The sequence below is a fragment of the Cherax quadricarinatus genome, chromosome 19, assembly GCF_038502225.1.
Source record: "Cherax quadricarinatus isolate ZL_2023a chromosome 19, ASM3850222v1, whole genome shotgun sequence".
Taxonomy (NCBI): domain Eukaryota; kingdom Metazoa; phylum Arthropoda; class Malacostraca; order Decapoda; family Parastacidae; genus Cherax; species Cherax quadricarinatus.
Window position 1 is genome coordinate 8,809,141 of NC_091310.1, and position 20,634 is coordinate 8,829,774.

Sequence of the window (20,634 nt, forward strand, 5' to 3'; positions counted from 1 at the left end):
ATCCAGCCACCCACCCATCCAGCCACCCACCCATCCATCCACCCATCCATCCACCCATCCATCCAGCCACCCACCCAGCCACCCACCCATCCATCCAGCCACCCAGCCAACCACCCACCCAGCCACCCACCCAGCCACCCACCCATCCAGCCACCCACCCACCCAGCCGGATACGTATTACACATGTTCCAGAGTTGTTTCTCTTTACTTAGGGTATAGGTTATACTACATCCTGGCAGGATGACACTACCAGTGGTATTCTCCCATTCACTGTGTCAACAATACATAAAGATAACAGTAACATGTGATACTGTATGCGATGTAAAATTTACAATACATATCACTACCATGTATACATTATATACAGTACATAAATAATTAAAATACAACAATAGAAGTAAATTATGGTAAAAATAATGAAATAATGATTGTACATTACATTACAGTATTATGTAGGTAGTTTATATAGGAAAGGTTTGACATTATGCCCTACCCAATATGTCGGCAATTTTCAAAGATTCGATTTACGTCCATTTCGACTTACGACCGGTTGGTCGGAACCAAGCTTGGTCGTAAGTTGGATGGTAGGTGTAATGTAAGCCCATTCATGACTGCATATTGGAATGGCTATTCGGACAGGTATTAGACGGTGGCATCATGTGTTTACTCTTGAACACAGCAAAGAATCAAACATTTCTGCTACTGCTAATAATAACAATAGTAATAATAATAATAATAATAAATACGGTATAATTGAAGAAGGAAATTGTACAAAAATACGAGGGAGTGGTTGACACATCGTCAGTGTGGCTTTGTTTATACTGGAGTGAACATTAGTCTCCCTGCTCTTCCAAACATTTCACAATAATTCATTGTGTTTGGTGCTTGTAGATTGAGTGTGACTGGAGTGGTAGAGGCAGCAATTGAGGCAGTGATTGAGGCAGTGGCTGAGGCAGCTGTTGAGGCAGCAATTGAGGCAGCGATTGAGGCAGTGGCTGAGGCAGCTGTTGAGGCAGCGGTTGAGGCAGCGATTGAGGCAGCGATTGAGGCAGTGGTTGAGGCAGCTGTTGAGGCAGTGATTGAGGCAGCGATTGAGGCAGTGGTTGAGGCAGTGGTTGAGGCAGTGGTTGAGGCAGTGGTTGAGGCAGCGATTGAGGCAGTGGTTGAGGCAGCGATTGAGGCAGTGGTTGAGGCAGCTGTTGAGGCAGCGATTGAGGCATTGGTTGAGGCAGCTGTTGAGGCAGTGGTTGAGGCAGCGATTGAGGCAGCGATTGAGGCAGCGATTGAGGCAGTGGTTGAGGCAGCGGTTGAGGCAGCGGTTGAGGCAGCGGTTGAGGCAGCGGTTGAGGCAGTGGTTGAGGCAGTGGTTGAGGCAGTGGTTGAGGCAGTGGTTGAGGCAGCGATTGAGGCAGCGATTGAGGCAGCAATTGAGGCAGTGATTGAGGCAGCGATTGAGGCAGTGGTTGAGGCAGCAATTGAGGCAGCGATTGAGGCAGCGATTGAGGCAGCGATTGAGGCAGTGGTTGAGGCAGCGGTTGAGGCAGCGGTTGAGGCAGCGGTTGAGGCAGCGGTTGAGGCAGTGGTTGAGGCAGCGGTTGAGGCAGCGGTTGAGGCAGCGGTTGAGGCAGCGGTTGAGGCAGTGGTTGAGGCAATGGGTGAGGCAGCGATTGAGGCAGCGGTTGAGGCAGCGGTTGAGGCAGTGGTTGACGCAGCGGTTGAGGCAGCGGTTGAGGCAGCGGTTGAAGCAGCGGTTGAGGCAGTGGTTGAGGCAGCTGTTGAGGCAGCGGTTGAGGCAGCGGTTGAGGCAGCTGTTGAGGCAGCTGTTGAGGCAGTGGTTGAGGCAGCGGTTGAGGCAGTGGGAGAGGCAGCTGTTGAGGCAGCAGTTGAGGCAGTGGTTTATAATAACTTACATATTAATAACAATAATAATAATACATGTTATTAATAATAACATGTACTATTATTATTTATAACATATATGTTATTAATACCACTGCCTCAACTGCTGAATTATTGTGAAATATTTGGAAGAGCAGGGAGACTAATGTTCACTCCAGCATAAACAAAGCCACACTGACGATGTGTCAACCACTCCCTCGTATTTTTGCACAATTTCCTTCTTCAATTCTGTCTTATTTATTATTATTATTATTATTATTATTATTATTATTATTATTATTATTATTACTATTGTTATTATTAGCAGTAGCAGAAATGTTTGATTCTTTGCTGTGTTCAAGAGTAAACACATGATGTCACCGTCTAATACCTGTCTGAATAGCCATTCCAATATGCAGTCATGAATGGGTTTACATTATTTATACTGTAGTTTAATAGCAAATAATGACCAAACAAAACACTCACCACACTGAGTGGTGGGAGGGCTGGCTGCCAGTTGCGGGGGTCGATGGGAGGGTAGTAGGGACTCGCAGTGGTTGGGGAAGTGGTGGAGGCATTGGTGGAGGCAGTGGTGGAGTCTGTGGTATTTAATAACATACATGTTATTAAAGCATAACATGTATATATTTAGTACAATTTATGACGTTTTCATGTATTTTATGATTGTTCATGGTTCAACAAGTTAAGGAAGCAGTATTGTATTATATTTCCCTACAATATATTGGGGCACCAAACATTTGTGATTTTTCAACATTTGCGAGGCTCTTGATCCCCTAACCCTCGCGAATGTTGAGGGAGACCTGTACAATGGGACATGATGAATGAAACATTAACAGCATAACACTTACCTTTATTGGCAATTCTTCTTAGTATATGGAAGACTGGAGGAGGAGATTGGATTAGTTACTGTTTGGAAGGGGAATCCCCTTCCATCAACACCTCAGGTACCAAGTGCTTTCCTGGGATTACTTCTCTTCTCTGTTTCTTAATGCCACTAGGACCAGCTTGAGAGTCACTGGAGTCCTGTCTAGCAAAATAACTGTCCAGAGAGCTCTGTTTCTGGCATCTCTTTAACACCTCCCTAAAATGGGCCAAGACTTTGTCACTGTACATGTTGCCAACATGGCTTGCAACAGCCTTGTCAGGGTGATGTTTCTCCATAAATCTTTCCATCTTACCCCACATTTCAAAAATCTCCCTAATTTCTGAAGAAGGCAGCTTCTTCCATTTCTCTTCCTCCTCCTCTGCAGCAAGATTCTGAGCTGCAATCTGTTGCTCTTCCTGCTGAAGCTCTTGCAGCTCCTCAGTGGTGAGCTCTTCGTTGTGGTCTTCCACCAACTCTTCCACATCCTCCAAACTCACATCCAACCCCATGGAACTCCCCAGTGCCACAGTAGATTTAACAACAGACGTAGGCTCATCAGGGTCAGCCCCAAGCCCTTCAAAATCCCTCTTGTCGACACAATCTCGCCACAATTTTCTCCAAGCAGAGTTCAAAGTCCTGGTAGTCACTCCCTCCCAAGCTGTACCTATAAGGGTTATGCAGTGGAGGATGCTGAAGTGTTCTTTCCAAAAATCTCTTAGGGTCAAGTGAGTATCTGAGGTCACTTTCAAGCACCTTTGAAACATTGCTTTGGTGTAGAGTTTTTTAAAGTTTGCAATGACCTGCTGGTCCATGGGCTGGAGGAGAGGAGTGGTATTCGGGGGCAAGAACTTTACTGTGATGAACCCAAACTCCTCGAAAATTAGGTCATCCAAGTTTGGAGGATGAGCAGGTGCATTGTCCATTACTAGGAGGCACTTGAGATCCAATTTGTTTTCCAGGAGGGAATTCTTCACATTAGGGCCAAACACTTCATTGAACCACTTGACGAAAATTTCCCTTGTGACCCATGCCTTACTATTAGATTTCCAAAACACACACAATTTACTCTTCATAACATTGTTTTTCCTGAACACACTGGGATTTTCAGAATGGTACACTAGTAATGGCTTCACTTTGAAATCCCCACTATCATTAGCACAGAACATGAGCGTCAGCCTGTCTTTCATAGGTTTGTGTCCTGGCAGTGCCTTTTCCTCCTGTGTAATGCGAGTCCTCTTTGGCATTTTCTTCCTAAAGAGGCCTGTTTCATCACAATTGAACACTTGTTCAGGTTTCAGTCCTTCAGCCTCTATGTACTCCTTGAATTCATGCACATATTTTTCAGCTGCTTTGTGGTCCGAACTGGCAGCCTCACCATGCCTTACCACACTGTGTATGCCACTACGGTTCTTAAGTCTCTCAAACCAGCCTTTGCTGGCCTTAAATTCACTCACATCACCACTAGTTGCAGGCAATTTCTTTATCAGATCGTCATGCAACTGCCTAGCCTTTTCTCAAATAATCGACGTCATAATACAGTGGACCCCCAGTTCGCGAAGTCATCGGTATCCGATAAATCCGGTATCCGAAGCATTATATCGCAAAAAATTTGCCTCGGTTCCCGTTACAAAACCCAGCATGCGATACAATTCATACGAGACATGTCCATGTGTGGCCTGAGCTGCCCCGTGTGTGCCAGTGTTTACAAGCCAGCTAGTGTGCACGCATCTAAGGATACATTCGGTACATTCCATATTATCCATATTATCACTGTTTTTGGTGCTTGTTTCTGCAAAATAAGTCACCATGGGCCCCAAGAAAGCTTCTAGTGCCAACCCTGTGGTAAAAAGGGTGAGAATTAGTATGGAAATTAAGAAAGATTTTGAAGGGTTTGGGGCTAACCCTGAGAAGCCTATGCCAGTTGTGGAATCCATTGTGCCTTCTTCAAAAATTAAGGAAATATGTGCCCAGTGGGTTGAACTGCAAACCTTTATGGATGAAAATCACCCTAATACAGCTATTGCAAGCCGTGCTGGTGACTATTACAATGACAATGTTGTGAACCACTTTAGGAAAGTCATAAAGGAACAAGAGGTACAGACCTCTATGAACAGATAGGTTGTGCGACAGAAGTCCAGTGACTCTCAAGCTGGTCCTAGTGGCATTAAAAGAAGAAGGGAAGTAACCCTGGAAAAGGACTTGCTACCTCAAGTCCTAATGGAGGGGGATTCCCCTTCTAAACATTAAAAACTTCGACACTGTCTCCTCCTCCCATCCCATCAATCATCACCAGATCTTCATTAAAGGTAAGTGTCAATTATTCTATTGTGATTATTCTATTGTTATTATTGTTATTGTAATTATTCTATTGCATTAAACTTAATATTTCATGTGGAGAAAGTTTTTTTTTTTTCATACTTTTGGGTGTCTTGCACGGATTAATTTGAGTTCCATTATTTCTTATGGGGAAAATTGATTCGCTTTCCGATAATTTTGCTTTACGATTAGCTCTCAGGAACGGATTAATAATGTGAACCTGGGGTCCACTGTACTATCTCCTGCTAATTGTTTCTCGTTTATCCACACCAATAATAACTTCTCAACCTCTTCGAGTACTGGTGATCTCATTTTTGTCAGTATATTTACCCCCTTTGCAACAACAGTGTCCTTGATTTCCTTTTTCTTGGCCACGATGAAACATATGGTTGTATAGGGTTTGTTATACATCCTGGCCAGTTCGGCCACTTGTACGCCACTTTCATATTGTTCAATGATGGTTTTCTTAAATTCAATCGTATTTCTCACCTTCTTTACCACAGGCTTGGCACTAGGAGCTTTCTTTGGAGCCATGGTAGCTTATTTAGTACTTGCAAGCACTAAAATGAATGGAATACATATTATGAAATATTTCGTATGAGCAAGTGAGGGGACCGTCGCTCACTGGTAAACAATGCCACACTGGCTGGGAAGGGAGGCCGAGGCGGCTCAGAGCGTGCGTACGCGTCCCAGACAAACTGTTATTCGCGAGTCAATCTACGATTAGCGAGCCCATGTTTTTTACGAAAATATCGCTACTATTTCCAAAAATTACGGCTCAAGCCCTACGATTATGAAGGGACCACTGTACTATAATAATTATAATAATAGACAGTTTCAAGAGGCTGTCACTAGATGGCAGTGAATATTACAACAACATGGGAGCTGTTATGGCCGCCTCCACTTATCACATATTTTATTAATTTTAGAGTATATTTGAGGTTTCTATGTCATGTTGTTATGTCATGTTAGCTCAATTGTGATATATAAATAGGCCATAGAGTTGATATAAGCATTATATTAAAGTGTATTTTTCCTGCCTCTGAGAGCAGGAATTCCTCTGGAACAGATTAATGGCTTTTCACTTAATTTGAATGAGGAAAATTGACTCAGCATATGAACAAATCGGGATACGAACAAGTTCACGGAACGGATTAAGTTTGTAAGCCGAGGTTCTACTGTATTGTATTTGGAGGTAAAAATACAACTTTTACATGTGGGGTCACATCCAGCAAAGCTTGTGGATAAGTACGGGAATTATCAAGAATGAAGAGAACCTTGAATGCAAGGTTCTTGCTGTGCAGGTAAAACTTGTTTTCAGGAATAAAGTGATGCTTAAACCAGTCAATAAATATTTCCTCTGTCATCCATGCTGACTGGTTTGACCTTCAAATTACTGGTAAGGTGTTTTTATCTACACCTTTCAAAGCTCAAGGATTCTTAGAGTGGTAAATAACCATGGGCTTACACTTGAAATCACCTGACGCATTACTACAAAAGGAGCAAAGTGAAGTGATCCTTTGCTGCCTTGAAGCCTGGTGTAGCCCCACGGAGACAGCGTTCTTACCCAGGCAGCCTGAGCTAGGGAAATATCCCATTGCTGATGCTCCAAATTTTTTCTCCTCCTGTAAACTGAGCCATGTTAAGTTAATTTTACGAAGTGTTGTATAAAATTATGCCACAATTTTTCAGTAGTGTAATAACCAAAATTTGCCAAATAAATCTGTGTAATATGAGGGTCTACTGTAACTCACACTATATTATCAGTCTCTAACACATTTGGGAATTATATAAGTACAGCTGGGCTGAGGGACTGACCACCTCAAACAACTAATTCAAAACTCAAGGTTAGTGGACCAATCACGTCATTGTTATCTGCCCACCACTTCTGCTGTCTCTCTACTAGTCAACTCTATTCAGTAGGGTGGGTTAACAATGTACAGCAGGGCCCCGCTTTATGGTGTTTTGCCTTACAGCGTTCCGCTAATACAGCGACTTCAAATTATGACCAAAATTTGCTATACGGCAAGCAGTCTTTCAAATATGGCGCACTCCACCCGGTTTGTTTACATTCTCCGTGAGCACATCTATTATGTCTGGAAACTCTCCATAATTTCAAGTGTTTAAAAGCTTTTGCATATTTTATATGTCCTCTAATAATTATGCTTATGTGTTCCTGTACCTAAATATACTTACACACTGTGCTGGTGTGAGGGTACACATTAAAATCACTAAGAGTCTCTCTACTCATGATGCCATAGTAATACTAGGTAATAATAATCTCTCTTGGGCACATTAAATGTCTTATTTTATGTTAATATAAACATTTTCATTAATCCATCTATGATATTTTCTTCAAAATTATATAAGAAACACGTTACATAGCATATAAACATTATACATACACCCACAGAATAAAAATTGACATATATATAAGATTTGTTTACAAAGCGGCTTTGTAGGAGTGTCTGAAGAATTACGTTTTCTCTAGTCAAACACTGGGGGATAACTGTAGATAAATATTCCTTTCATATGCCTTCACTCTATATATAGTAATTCATGATCCATGTGGGTTTAGTGCTTCATTTTTATTATGATTATAATTTGTAATAATAATAAAAATAATAATAATTTGTCAGAGCATCATTCGTTCTAAAAATTACATGAGAATGGAAATAACAAAAAAGGCACAATACCGTGACTGGAACGATACACAAATAACCCGCACATAAAAGACAGAAGCTTACGACGGCGTTTCGGTCCGACTTGGACCATTGACAAAGTCACACTGTGACTTTGTCAATGGTCCAAGTCAGACCGAAACGTCGTCGTAAGCTTCTCTCTTTTATGTGCGGGTTATTTGTGTATGAGAATGGAAGTCTTGGTCTTTATTTATTCTACTGTACCACTGTGGAGACAACTTGTACACAATGTAAGGTGTTTGTATGAATGTTTATGAACCATAACCAGACGTATCATCTGTTTACATTAATGTTTTATCACTGATTTCATCATTGCTTAGTTAATCTTAAGTTAATTTTAAGCCAGCCCGTAATGCTATGCATAGTATAAGTGGCTTTGGCATGCTGCTCTTATCTGTATTTTTTTGTACCTCTGTATGTGTGCTCAAATTGTTAATAAATAAAATAAATAAATAAATAAATAGTGGGTGGGGTGGCCAGGCTGGTTTCCCTACACTACCCTACCTACCACACCACTTTCTACAAATAAATACTTTTCACCTTTCACCCTACATTAAGACTACAAATATTTTAAGGTAAGTAATGAGTATAGGTAGTAGGTTGGTAGACAGCAACCGCCCAGGGAGGTACTACCGTCCTGCCAAGTGAGTGTAAAACGAAAGCCTGTAATTGTTTTACATGATGGTAGGATTCCTGGTGTCTTTTATCTGTCTCTTAAACCTTTCAGGGTCCACAGGCCCTCTCAGAGACTTGTTCTCAGGGTCCCCCAAATGAAAATAAAAATGATTTTTATGAAAAGATAGAGAATCTTTTCCCGATCATAATGACACCAAAAGTATGAAATTTGATGGAAAACTTACGGAATTATGCTCTCACAAAGTTAGTGGTCTCGACAATGTTTACACATCAGCGATTTTGCCCACTTTTAGCCCTATTTTCAGCCAATTCCAGAGTACTAGTCGACAAAAATCATGCCTATTTCACTAGAACTCCGTTTTTTCTATCAAATGAGTACAAGAAACCACCCATTTACAGATTTCAACTATCCAATACAGTGGTCAGAATTTAGCAATTTTGCCAATTTCGCACAAATTTCAAAAGATACCAATTTCCAAACAGGGTCCAGAATAAACAAGAAAGACATTCCTGGCACTAAAATAACATTTCCTCTGTTCATTAGTCATGTCCCCACGCCCCTCTTACATTTTTTGCTTTCCATCTTGAATTTTTATTCTCACAAAAAATAGAAGATTTGCTGTTATGCAGACTACTGCATTAGTGTAGAAATGGTATAAATAATATCAGCGCACTTGTGAAAGAATATTAGACTCACCAGTTGACGTGTATTGGACGCTCAGCATGATTTGTTTACTTTTGAACTTGGGTAAAAATCGAACATTTCTGCTACTTTGAGCTCAATTTCAAGGTACTTTTCTTTGTAAAACCAGTCAAAATCACCTCAATTTCTGTAATATGTCTTCCATTCTATAAAATGAGACTAGGAAAACTAGAATACAACCATAAATACCATACGAAAATACAGTGCAAAGCCGCTGTTTTAATCCAAAATCACGGTCAAAGTTTTTTTTTTTCTCATTACACACTGTGTGCTGCAGGATTTTTTTATACTGCACACACTGACCACATAGACCCATTCTTTCATATGTAGGCCTACCAGCTTTCTCTCACTAGATTTGAAGGCACTAGAATTTATAAGTATTAATACGTCAAGGACCCTGGCACCTAAGCCGTACTAGTACGGCCGAAACTCTGAAAGGGTTAAACATGCAAGATGTTGGGTACGTCTTGCTGCTTCTACTTACACTTAGGTCACACTACACATACATGTACAAGCATATTTATACACACACACCTCTGGGTTTTCTTCTATTTTCTTTCTAGGTCTTGTTCTTGTTTATTTCCTCTTAGGTCCATGGGGAAATGGAACAGAATTCTTTCTCCGTAAGCCATGCGTGTTGGAAGAGGCGACTAAAATGCCGGGGCAGGGGCCTAGTAACCCCTTCTCCTGTATAAATTACTATAAAAAGAGAAACTTTTGTTTTTCTTTTTGGGCCACCCTGCTTTGGTGGGATACGGCCGGTGTGTTGAAAGAAAGAAGTAATGAGTGTAATGTACAGTGGAACCTCAAATATAGAACTTTCTTCGGTCCAGAAGGCTGTTCAAGTGTCGCTACCGAATGAATTTATTCCCATCAGGAATAATGTAAATTAGATTAGTCCATTTCAGACCCTCAAAAATACACTTATAAAAGCACTTACAAAAATACGCTTACATAATTGGTTGAGTTGGGAGCAGTTTGATTTTTGAGGTTCCACTGTATATGCATATTATCACTCTATGGAGCTTTAACCCTTTGAGGGTCGACAGGCCCTCTCCGAAACTCGTTCTCAGGGTCGGCCAAATTTAAAAAAAAAAAAATTATTTTCTCTTATGAAAAGATAGAGAATCTTTTCCCGATCATAAAGACACCAAAAGTTTGAAATTTGATAGAAAACTTACGGAATTATGCTCTCGCAAAGTTAGCGGTCTCGGCGATGTTTACGCATCGGCGATTTTGCCCACTTTGAGCCCCATTTTCGGCCAATTTCACTGTACTAGTCGACAAAAAACATGAATGTTTCGCTAGAACTCCATTTTTTCTATCGAATGGGTGCAAGAAACCACCCATTTATGAAATTCAACTATCCAGTACAGTGGTCAGAATTTAGCAATTTTGCCAATTTCACACAAATTTCAAAAGATGCCAATTTCCAAATAGGGTCCAGAATAAACAAGAAAGACATTCCTGGCACTAAAATGACATTTCCTCTAGTCATTAGTCACGTCTCAAGGCCCCTCTTATATTCTTTTGCTTTCCACTTTGAATTTTTATTTTCACAAAAAATATAAGATTTACTGTTATGCAGACTACTTCATTAGTGTAAAAAATGGTATAAATATTATTGGTGCACTTGTGAAAGAATATTAGACTCACCAGTTGACGTGTATTGCACGCTTGGCACGATTTGTTTACTTTTGAAGTTTGGTAAAAATCGAACATTTCTGCTACTTTGAGCTCAATTTCAAGGCACCTTTCATTGTAAAACCAGTCAAAATCATCTCAATTTCTGTAGTATGTCTTCCATTCCATAAAATGAGACCAAGAAAACTAGAATACAACAATAAATACCATACGAAAATACGCTGCAAAGTCGCTGATTTATTAAAGAAAAATGGTCAAAGTTTTTTTTTTCTCATTATGCAGTGTGTGCTGCAGGATTTTTTTTAGACTGTGCACACTGACCACATAGACCCATTCTTTCATATGAAGGCCTACCAGCTTTGTCTCACTAGATTTGAGGCCGCTAGAATTTATGAGTACTAGTACGTCAAAAACCCCTACGCGTAAGACGTACTAGTACGACCAAAACCCTCAAAGGGTTAAGCATCGTCATAGTATATTATGTATGGGTGAGGGTGGCCAGTAGGGCTACCACACCTAACTTCTTACAGTAAATACTACTCGCCCCTTGCCCTACATTAGGACTACGAATATTTTGAGGTAAATGATGAGTGTACTGTGTTTGTATTTTACTTTTTATTGTTTTTAATGCCTAGTTCTATTGCTAACTTAATATATGTTAGTGTAAATTTATCTGGCATTTATATGAATTTATAAGTGGAAAAAAATAGTGTTCTGCTTTCCGGCGATGTCTGCTTTCTGGCAGTAGCCTGGAACCTAACCTGCCGTATAAGTGGGGCCTTACTGCATAAAACACTTTGCTTTAGGTAAGGCGCTTCGATAATATGCCACTTTTCAATTATAATTACGTTTATTATTTTTGATGCTTGCCTTACTCTTAAGATGGTTTTCAGCAGTGATGCACACATCATCTGACTCAAGCGAGTTGACCAGCATCATTTTGTTACCCTTACTCAGTCTTTGTACAGCATTTGTGCACTGTCTTTCAGTGTCGTATTCTGGTAATTTTAAAAAAGATTCAAACTTTTTACTTCTATTATTGTAATTATTAATTACAATAACACATGGCTGTGGTCTGGAGCCTAACCTGCCGTATTAGCAAGGTATGCTTGTATTACTCTATAATTACAGTGTTACGAACCCTATAATTATAGTGTTACTAATGCTATAATTACAGTGATACTAAGACTATAATTTTACAGTGTTACTATAATTACAGTGTTACTGACCCTATAATTACAGTCTTACTAACCCTGTAATTACAGTGTTACTAATGCTATAATTTTGCAGTGTTACTATAATTCCAGTGTTACTAACCTTATAATTAAAGGGTTGCTTTCCCTATAATTAGTGTTACTATAATTACAGTGTTACTATTCCTGTAATTGCAGTGTTACTAACCCTGTAATTAGTGTTACCCTATAATTACAGTGTTACTAATCCTGTAATAACAGTGTTACTAACCCTGTAATTAGTGCTACTAACCCTGTAATTACAGTGTTACTAACCCTGTAATTACAGTGTTACTAACCCTGTAATTAGTGTTACTAAACTTGTAATTACAGTGTTACTAACCCTATAATTAGTGTTACTAACCCTATAATTAGTGTTACTAACCCTATAATTAGTGTTACTAACCCTATAATTAGTGTTACTAACCCTGTAATTAGTGTTACCCTATAATTAGTGTTACTAACCCTATAATTAGTGTTAGTAACCCTATAATTAGTGTTACTAACCCTATAATTAGTGTTACCCTATAATTAGTGTTACTAACCCTATAATTAGTGTTACTAACCCTATAATTAGTGTTACTAACCCTATAATTAGTGTTATTGATTCGATGATTAGAGTTACTATCCCTATAGTGTTACTAACCCTATAATTAGAGAATTACTAACCCAGCCCCAGAACGACAAAATGAGATCAGTCACGAGGGACCCTTCACCAAATTCAACTTCAATAACAAGAACATAAAGTGGGACCAAGTAAACCAAGTCCTACACAATATAAGCTGGGAAGATAGACTAAGCAACACAAACCCCAACTTATGCCTAGAACAGATTAACTCTGTGGCACTCGATGTATGCTCAAGGCTTATTCTTTTAAGAAAAAGGAGGAGTAGATGTAAAATAGAAAGAGACAGGTGCTTCTTTTACAGGCGACAGTAAAGAATAACAGAGCAGCTAAAAGAGGTCAATATATCTGCAATGCGTAGGGAGACACTGGTCAGAGAAATAGCAAACATCGAACTAAAGCTAAAGGAATCTTATAGGAGTCAGGAATCGTGGGAAGAACTAAAAGCCATAAATGAAATCGAAAGAAACCCAAGGTATTTCTTTTCTTGTGCCAAATCAAAGTCGAGAACAACATCCAGTATTGGGCCCCTACTTAAACAAGATGGGTCCTACACAGAGGACAGCAAGGAAATGAGTGAGCTACTCAAGTCTCAATATGTCTCAGTTTTTAGCAAGCCGCTAACCAGACTGACAGTCGAAGATCTAAATGAATTTTTTATGAGAGAGCCACAGAATTTGGTAAACACAAGCCTATCTGATGTTATCCTGACACCAAATGACTTCGAACAGGCGATAAATGACATGCCCATGCACTCTGCCCCAGGGCCAGACTCATGGTACTCCATGTTCATCAAGAACTGCAAGAAGCCCCTATCATGTGCTTTTACCATCCTATGGAGAGGGAGCATGGACATGGGGGTCGTCCCACAGTTACTAAAAACAACAGACATAGCCCCACTCCACAAAGGGGGCAGTAAAGCAATAGCAAAGACCTACAGACCGATAACACTAACATCCCATATCATAAAAATCTTTGAAAGGGTTCTAAGAAGCAAGATCACCACCCATCTAGATACCCTCAATTACACAACCCAGGGCAACATGGGTTTAGAGCAGGTCGCTTCTATCTGCCCCAACTACTGGATCACTACGACAAGGCCCTAGATGCACTAGACGACAGAAAGAATGCAGATGTAATATATACAGACTTTGCAAAAGCCTTCGACAAGTGTGACTATGGCATAATAGTGCACAAAATGTGTGCTAAAAGAATAACAGGAAAAGTTGGTAGATGGATCTATAATTTCCTCACAAACAGAACACAAAGAGTAGTAGTCAACAGAGTAAAGTCTGAGGCAGGCACGGTGAAAAGCTCTGTTCCACAAGGCACAGTACTTGCTCCCATCTTGTTTCTCATCCTCATATCTGACATAGACAAGGATGTCAGCCACAGCATCGTGTCTTCCTTTGCAGATGACACCCGAATCTGCATGATAGTGTCTTCCTTTGCAGACACTGCAAGACTCCAGGGGGACATCAATCAAATCTTTCAGTGGGCTGCAGAAAACAATATGAAGTTCAACGATGAGAAATTTCAGTTACTCCGATATGGTAAACATGAGGAAAAAAACTTCATCCAAGTACAAAACAAATTCCGGCCACAAAATAGAGCGAAAAACCAACGTCAAAGACCATAACATTGTATCAATCGCATCTGCTAGAAAAATGACAGGATGGATAATGAGAACCTTCAAAACTAGGGAGGCCAAGCCCATGATGACACTCTTCAGGTCGCTTGTTCTATCTAGGCTGGAATATTGCTGCACACTAACAGCACCTTTCGAGGCAGGTGAAATTGCTGACCTAGAAAATGTACAGAGAACCTTCATGGCATGCATAATGGAGATAAAACACCTCAATTACTGGGAGCACTTGAAGTTCCTGAACCTGTACTCCCTGGAACGCAGGTGGGAGAGATACATGATTATATGCAGATATATCAGATCACTTTCTAGTTGTAGCTACACTGAGAGTAAAAGGTAGATGGGATACAAGGAGAATAGAAGCATCAGGGAAGAGAGAGGTGAAGGTTTATAAACTAAAAGAGGAGGCAGTTAGGGTAAGATATAAACAGCTATTGGAGGATAGATGGGCTAATGAGAGCATAGGCAATGGGGTCGAAGAGGAATGGGGTAGGTTTAAAAATGTAGTGTTAGAGTGTTCAGCAGAAGTTTGTGGTTACAGGAAAGTGGGTGCAGGAGGGAAGAGGAGCGATTGGTGGAATGATGATGTAAAGAGAGTAGTAAGGGAGAAAAAGTTAGCATATGAGAAGTTTTTACAAAGTAGAAGTGATGCAAGGAGGGAAGAGTATATGGAGAAAAAGAGAGAGGTTAAGAGAGTGGTGAAGCAATGTAAAAAGAGAGCAAATGAGAGAGTGGGTGAGCTGTTATCAACAAATTTTGTTGAAAATAAGAAAAAGTTTTGGAGTGAGATTAACAAGTTAAGGAAGCCTAGAGAACAAATGGATTTGTCAGTTAAAAATAGGAGAGGAGAGTTATTAAATGGAGAGTTAGAGGTATTGGGAAGATGGAGGGAATATTTTGAGGAATTGTTAAATGTTGATGAAGATAGGGAAGCTGTGATTTCGTGTATAGGGCAAGGAGGAATAACATCTTGTAGGAGTGAGGAAGAGCCAGTTGTGAGTGTAGGGGAAGTTCGTGAGGCAGTAGGTAAAATGAAAGGGGGTAAGGCAGCCGGGATTGATGGGATAAAGATAGAAATGTTAAAAGCAGGTGGGGATATAGTTTTGGAGTGGTTGGTGCAATAATTTAATAAATGTATGGAAGAGGGTAAGGTACCTAGGGATTGGCAGAGAGCATGCATAGTTCCTTTGTATAAAGGCAAAGGGGATAAAAGAGAGTGCAAAAATTATAGGGGGATAAGTCTGTTGAGTGTACCTGGTAAAGTGTATGGTAGAGTTATAATTGAAAGAATTAAGAGTAAGACGGAGAATAGGATAGCAGATGAACAAGGAGGCTTTAGGAAAGGTAGGGGGTGTGTGGACCAGGTGTTTACAGTGAAACATATAAGTGAACAGTATTTAGATAAGGCTAAAGAGGTCTTTGTGGCATTTATGGATTTGGAAAAGGCATATGACAGGGTGGATAGGGGGGCAATGTGGCAGATGTTGCAAGTGTATGGTGTAGGAGGTAGGTTACTGAAAGCAGTGAAGAGTTTTTACGAGGATAGTGAGGCTCAAGTTAGAGTATGTAGAAAAGAGGGAAATTTTTTCCCAGTAAAAGTAGGCCTTAGACAAGGATGTGTGATGTCACCGTGGTTGTTTAATATATTTATAGATGGGGTTGTAAGAGAAGTAAATGCGAGGGTCTTGGCAAGAGGCGTGGAGTTAAAAGATAAAGAATCACACACAGGGTGGGAGTTGTCACAGCTGCTCTTTGCTGATGACACTGTGCTCTTGGGAGATTCTGAAGAGAAGCTGCAGAGATTGGTGGATGAATTTGGTAGGGTGTGCAAAAGAAGAAAATTAAAGGTGAATACAGGAAAGAGTAAGGTTATGAGGATAACAAAAAGATTAGGTGATGAAAGATTGAATATCAGATTGGAGGGAGAGAGTATGGAGGAGGTGAACATATTCAGATATTTGGGAGTGGACGTGTCAGCGGATGGGTCTATGAAAGATGAGGTGAATCATAGAATTGATGAGGGAAAAAGAGTGAGTGGTGCACTTAGGAGTCTGTGGAGACAGAGAACTTTGTCCTTGGAGGCAAAGAGGGGAATGTATGAGAGTATAGTTTTACCAACGCTCTTATATGGGTGTGAAGCATGGGTGATGAATGTTGCAGCGAGGAGAAGGCTGGAGGCAGTGGAGATGTCATGTCTGAGGGCAATGTGTGGTGTGAATATAATGCAGAGAATTCGTAGTTTGGAAGTTAGGAGGAGGTGCGGGATTACCAAAACTGTTGTCCAGAGGGCTGAGGAAGGGTTGTTGAGGTGGTTCGGACATGTAGAGAGAATGGAGCGAAACAGAATAACTTCAAGAGTGTATCAGTCTGTAGTGGAAGGAAGGCGGGGTAGGGGTCGGCCTAGGAAGGGTTGGAGGGAGGGGATAAAGGAGGTTTTGTGTGCGAGGGGCTTGGACTTCCAGCAGGCATGCGTGAGCGTGTTTGATAGGAGTGAATGGAGACAAATGGTTTTTAATACTTGACGTGCTGTTGGAGTGTGAGCAAAGTAACATTTATGAAGGGATTCAGGGAAACCGGCAGGCCGGACTTGAGTCCTGGAGATGGGAAGTACAGTGCCTGCACTCTGAAGGAGGGGTGTTAATGTTGCAGTTTAAAAACTGTAGTGTAAAGCACCCTTCTGGCAAGACAGTGATGGAGTGAATGATGGTGAAAGTTTTCTTTTTCGGGCCACCCTGCCTTGGTGGGAATCGGCCAGTGTGATAATAAAAAAAAAAAAAATAATGCACCTGGAAAACCCTTGAGGGACTGGTACCAAACTTACACACGAAAATCACTCACGGCGAAAGCAAAAGACTCGGCAGACGATGCAACATCCCCCCAATGAAAAGCAGGGGTGTCACTTGCACGTTAAGAGACAACACAGTAAGTGTCAGGGGCCCGAGACTGTTCAACTGCCTCCCAGCATACATAAGGGGGATTACCAATAGACCCCTGGCTGTCTTCAAGATGGCACTGGACAAGCACCTAAAGTCGGTACCTGACCAGCCGGGCTGTGGCTCGTATGTTGGATTGCCTGCAGCCAGCAGTAACACCTTGAAGTATATCTTAAGACTCAATTATCTTAGAAATCATTGGAGGTTCATGGATAATCTCCTTGACACTTCCATCATCACTTGTATTATTTTTGGGTCCCGTGGTTAATATCCAGAAATGAATTAAAGTGATGATAATATCCAAGGTTATTTTATAAAGACTCTGGGTAAGTGACACTTTTAACCCGTAAACGGTCCAAGCAGATCTACGTTCACATGTGTAGTGCTACAAAAGTAGATCTACTTTTTTTTACATATTTTCAAATATAACAAAAAAAAAGTATATCAAAGTTTTTTTACACATTTTCAAATGTAAAAAAAAAAACAAAAATAAGATCTACTTTTTTTTTACATACTTTCAAATGTTGAAAAAACGTATATATACGTTTGGAGCGTTTACGGGTTAAACTACTGCTGCTGCTCTTTTACAGTTGCATGTTATTGAATTTGTGTTTTCAGAGATGTCATTATCCACTGGTTTATTGTATTTGATGAATTTCCTAGTGGGTGAATACTTGCATCAATAAAAAGTTGTTTGCTTTGGAGATGTATAGCAGCAGTCATGGTCTTATTATAGCCATTTGCCCAGTTATAAAGGTCCCAGTGTACTACCTCTGAAGATTATCATTCAGTCTTGTTCTAAGTTTACATGAGCACATGTCCTTAAATATCACAGTAAAACAGCTGTTTAATGTTTTCCTAGTCAGTCTTAGCAGTACCATTGTAAATCATTCTCCGATGACCTGATATGGTAGTCAGAAACTAATGCTTTTCTTGCCACGAGCTTTTACATTTATATTTGATTCTGTAGAACTTTGATATTTGATCATATATATTTTCTTAACTTATTTTTAGGAGAATTATAATGAGTTCATACAATGAAATAATACATGGCTTTGGTTTACAGGTCAGGAAACAAAGACTACAGCTCAAGAGACAGAGGAGGTGAGCGTGAAAGAGACAGAGGGAGAGAATATGACAGAGACCGAGGCAAAGATAGAATATTTGATAGAAACTATGAGAAGGAAAAAGATCGTGAATATGACAAGCGAAACGAAAGGCCGTATGAGAGGTCTCGAGAACAACCTCGGGAAAAAAATGGAGATTATGAACGCAGTCGTGACCGACACAGAGAACGAGAGAGGGACTATGACAAAGAAAGGGACCACGACAGAGAGAGAGATTATGACCGTCATCGCCACAGAGACAAGGAGAGGAAGAGAAGTCGTAGTCGAAGGTATCTATAATAAATTGTTCAACACAAGATGTTTTTCTTGTTGTTTTTTTTATTTACATAACAGCCGTTTCCCACTGAGGCAGGGTCGAAAAAGAAGAAACACTTTCATCATCATTCACACCATCGCTGTCTGGCCAGAGGTGTGCCTACACTACGGTTAAAACACCTCAACATATCAACGCCCCTCCATCAGAGTACAGGCACTGTACTTCCCACCTCCAGGGCTCAAGTCTGGCTAAAGGGTTTCCCTGAATTCCTTCATAAATGTTACTTTGCTCACATTCCAAGAGCACATCGTCATAAAAACTATTCGCCTCCACTCGCTCCTGTCTAATACGTACATGCACACTTACTGGAAGTAAAAGCCCCTTTCACACAAATTCTCCTTTACCCCCTCCCTCCAACCATTCCTAGGCCAATCCCTACCCCGCCTTCCTTCCACTATAGATTTATATGCCCTCCAAGTCATTCTTATTTTGTTCTATCTTCTCTAAATGTCCAAACCACCTCAACAACCCTTCCTGTGCCCTCTAGATAATACTTTTGGAAACCCTGCACCTCCTCCTAATCTCCAAGCTTTGGAGATTGTTTATATATTGTGTAGCATGCTTATTATGTAATTTTGAAAAAAATATCATAGATGGATTAATGAAAATGTTTATATTAGTGTAATGCATTTAAGAGTGATTATTATTGCTTATTATTATTTTTTATTCAGCAAGTCGACCGTCTCCCACTGAGGCAAGGTGACCCAAAAAAGAAAGAAAATCCCCAAAAAGAAAATACTTTCATCATCATTCAATACTTTCACCTCATACATAATCACTGTCTGCAGAGGTGCCCAGATACAGCAATTTAGAAGCATATATAAAGATATATAACATATCTCTCCAAACTGCCAATATCCCAAACCCTTCCTTTAAAGTGCAACTACTGTATTGTACTTCCCATTTCCAGTACTCAAGTCTAACTATAGAAAAATAACTGGTTTTCCTGAATCCCTTCACTAAATATTACCCTGTTCACACTTCAGGTTCCTCAAGACTAGTAAGACACTCTTAGTGATTTTAATGTGTACTTGCATGTCAGCACATTGTTTAAGTTTATTTAGGTACAGGTATACATAATTATAATTATCAGAATATGTACAGCCTCTCCTCACTTAACGACAGTTCCGTTCCTAAGACCACGTCGGTAAATGAATTCCTCACTTAGTGAGGAGCATAGTATAATGGTAGTGGGTTTGTGTCGACCATCTTTGATATTGTTTTAATGTCATCTTCACACCATTTATAACATTTCTGGTATATTTTGAAATGTTTATACAGTAGTGTACGGTATATTATAATAAACAGAATACAGGAGGCCCTTCACATTTACAAGAGCTTTGCGAATCTTGAAAATTCGCAAATATTTGTTGCGCAAATATGATGTAGGGAATTATAATAATAGTGCACTGTAGCATTCGCGAATGTTTTGATGCGCAAATATATTGTAGGGAAATTGAATAATAGCAATTACTTAGCCTAACAATACCGCTTCCTTAACCTATTGAACCACGAATAATCATAAAACACATGAAAACATCGTAAAATATTTTATATACAGTGGAACCTCGAGTTTCAGCCATAATCCGTTCCAGAAGTTTGGCCGAAACTCAAATTGTTCGAAAGTCGAAGCAATATTTCCCATTAGAAATAATGTAAATCCAATTAATCCATTCCAGATACTCAAAAATATTCACAAAAAATTCATTTTTTAATCCTTTCAGGGTCGAAAGGCCCTCTCCTAAACTTGTTCTCAGGGTTGAAAATTTTTCGGAAAAAAAAAATTAATTTTTCTTGTGAAATGATAGAGAATCTTTTCCCGATCATAATGACACCAAAAGTATGAAATTTGATGGAAAACTTACGGAATTATGCTCTCGCAGAGTTAGAGGTCTCGCCAATGTTTACGCATAGGCGATTCCGCCCACTTTGAGGCCTATTTTTGGCCAATTCATGTGTACTAGTCGACAAAAATCATATTTAATTCGCTA

General features: G+C 40.1%; 1 protein-coding gene across 2 annotated transcripts in view; it reads left to right on the plus strand.

Moving 5' to 3' along the window:
- Positions 1 to 20,634, plus strand: part of LOC128688206 (pre-mRNA-splicing factor 38B) — a 395,211-nt gene that overhangs the window by 304,395 nt on the left and 70,182 nt on the right. For both annotated transcript variants that reach the window (XM_070086545.1, XM_070086546.1), the window contains exon 7: positions 18,267 to 18,596. In XM_070086545.1, coding sequence (XP_069942646.1) covers positions 18,267 to 18,596 — 330 coding nt within the window. The remainder of the gene's footprint in view (positions 1 to 18,266; positions 18,597 to 20,634) is intronic.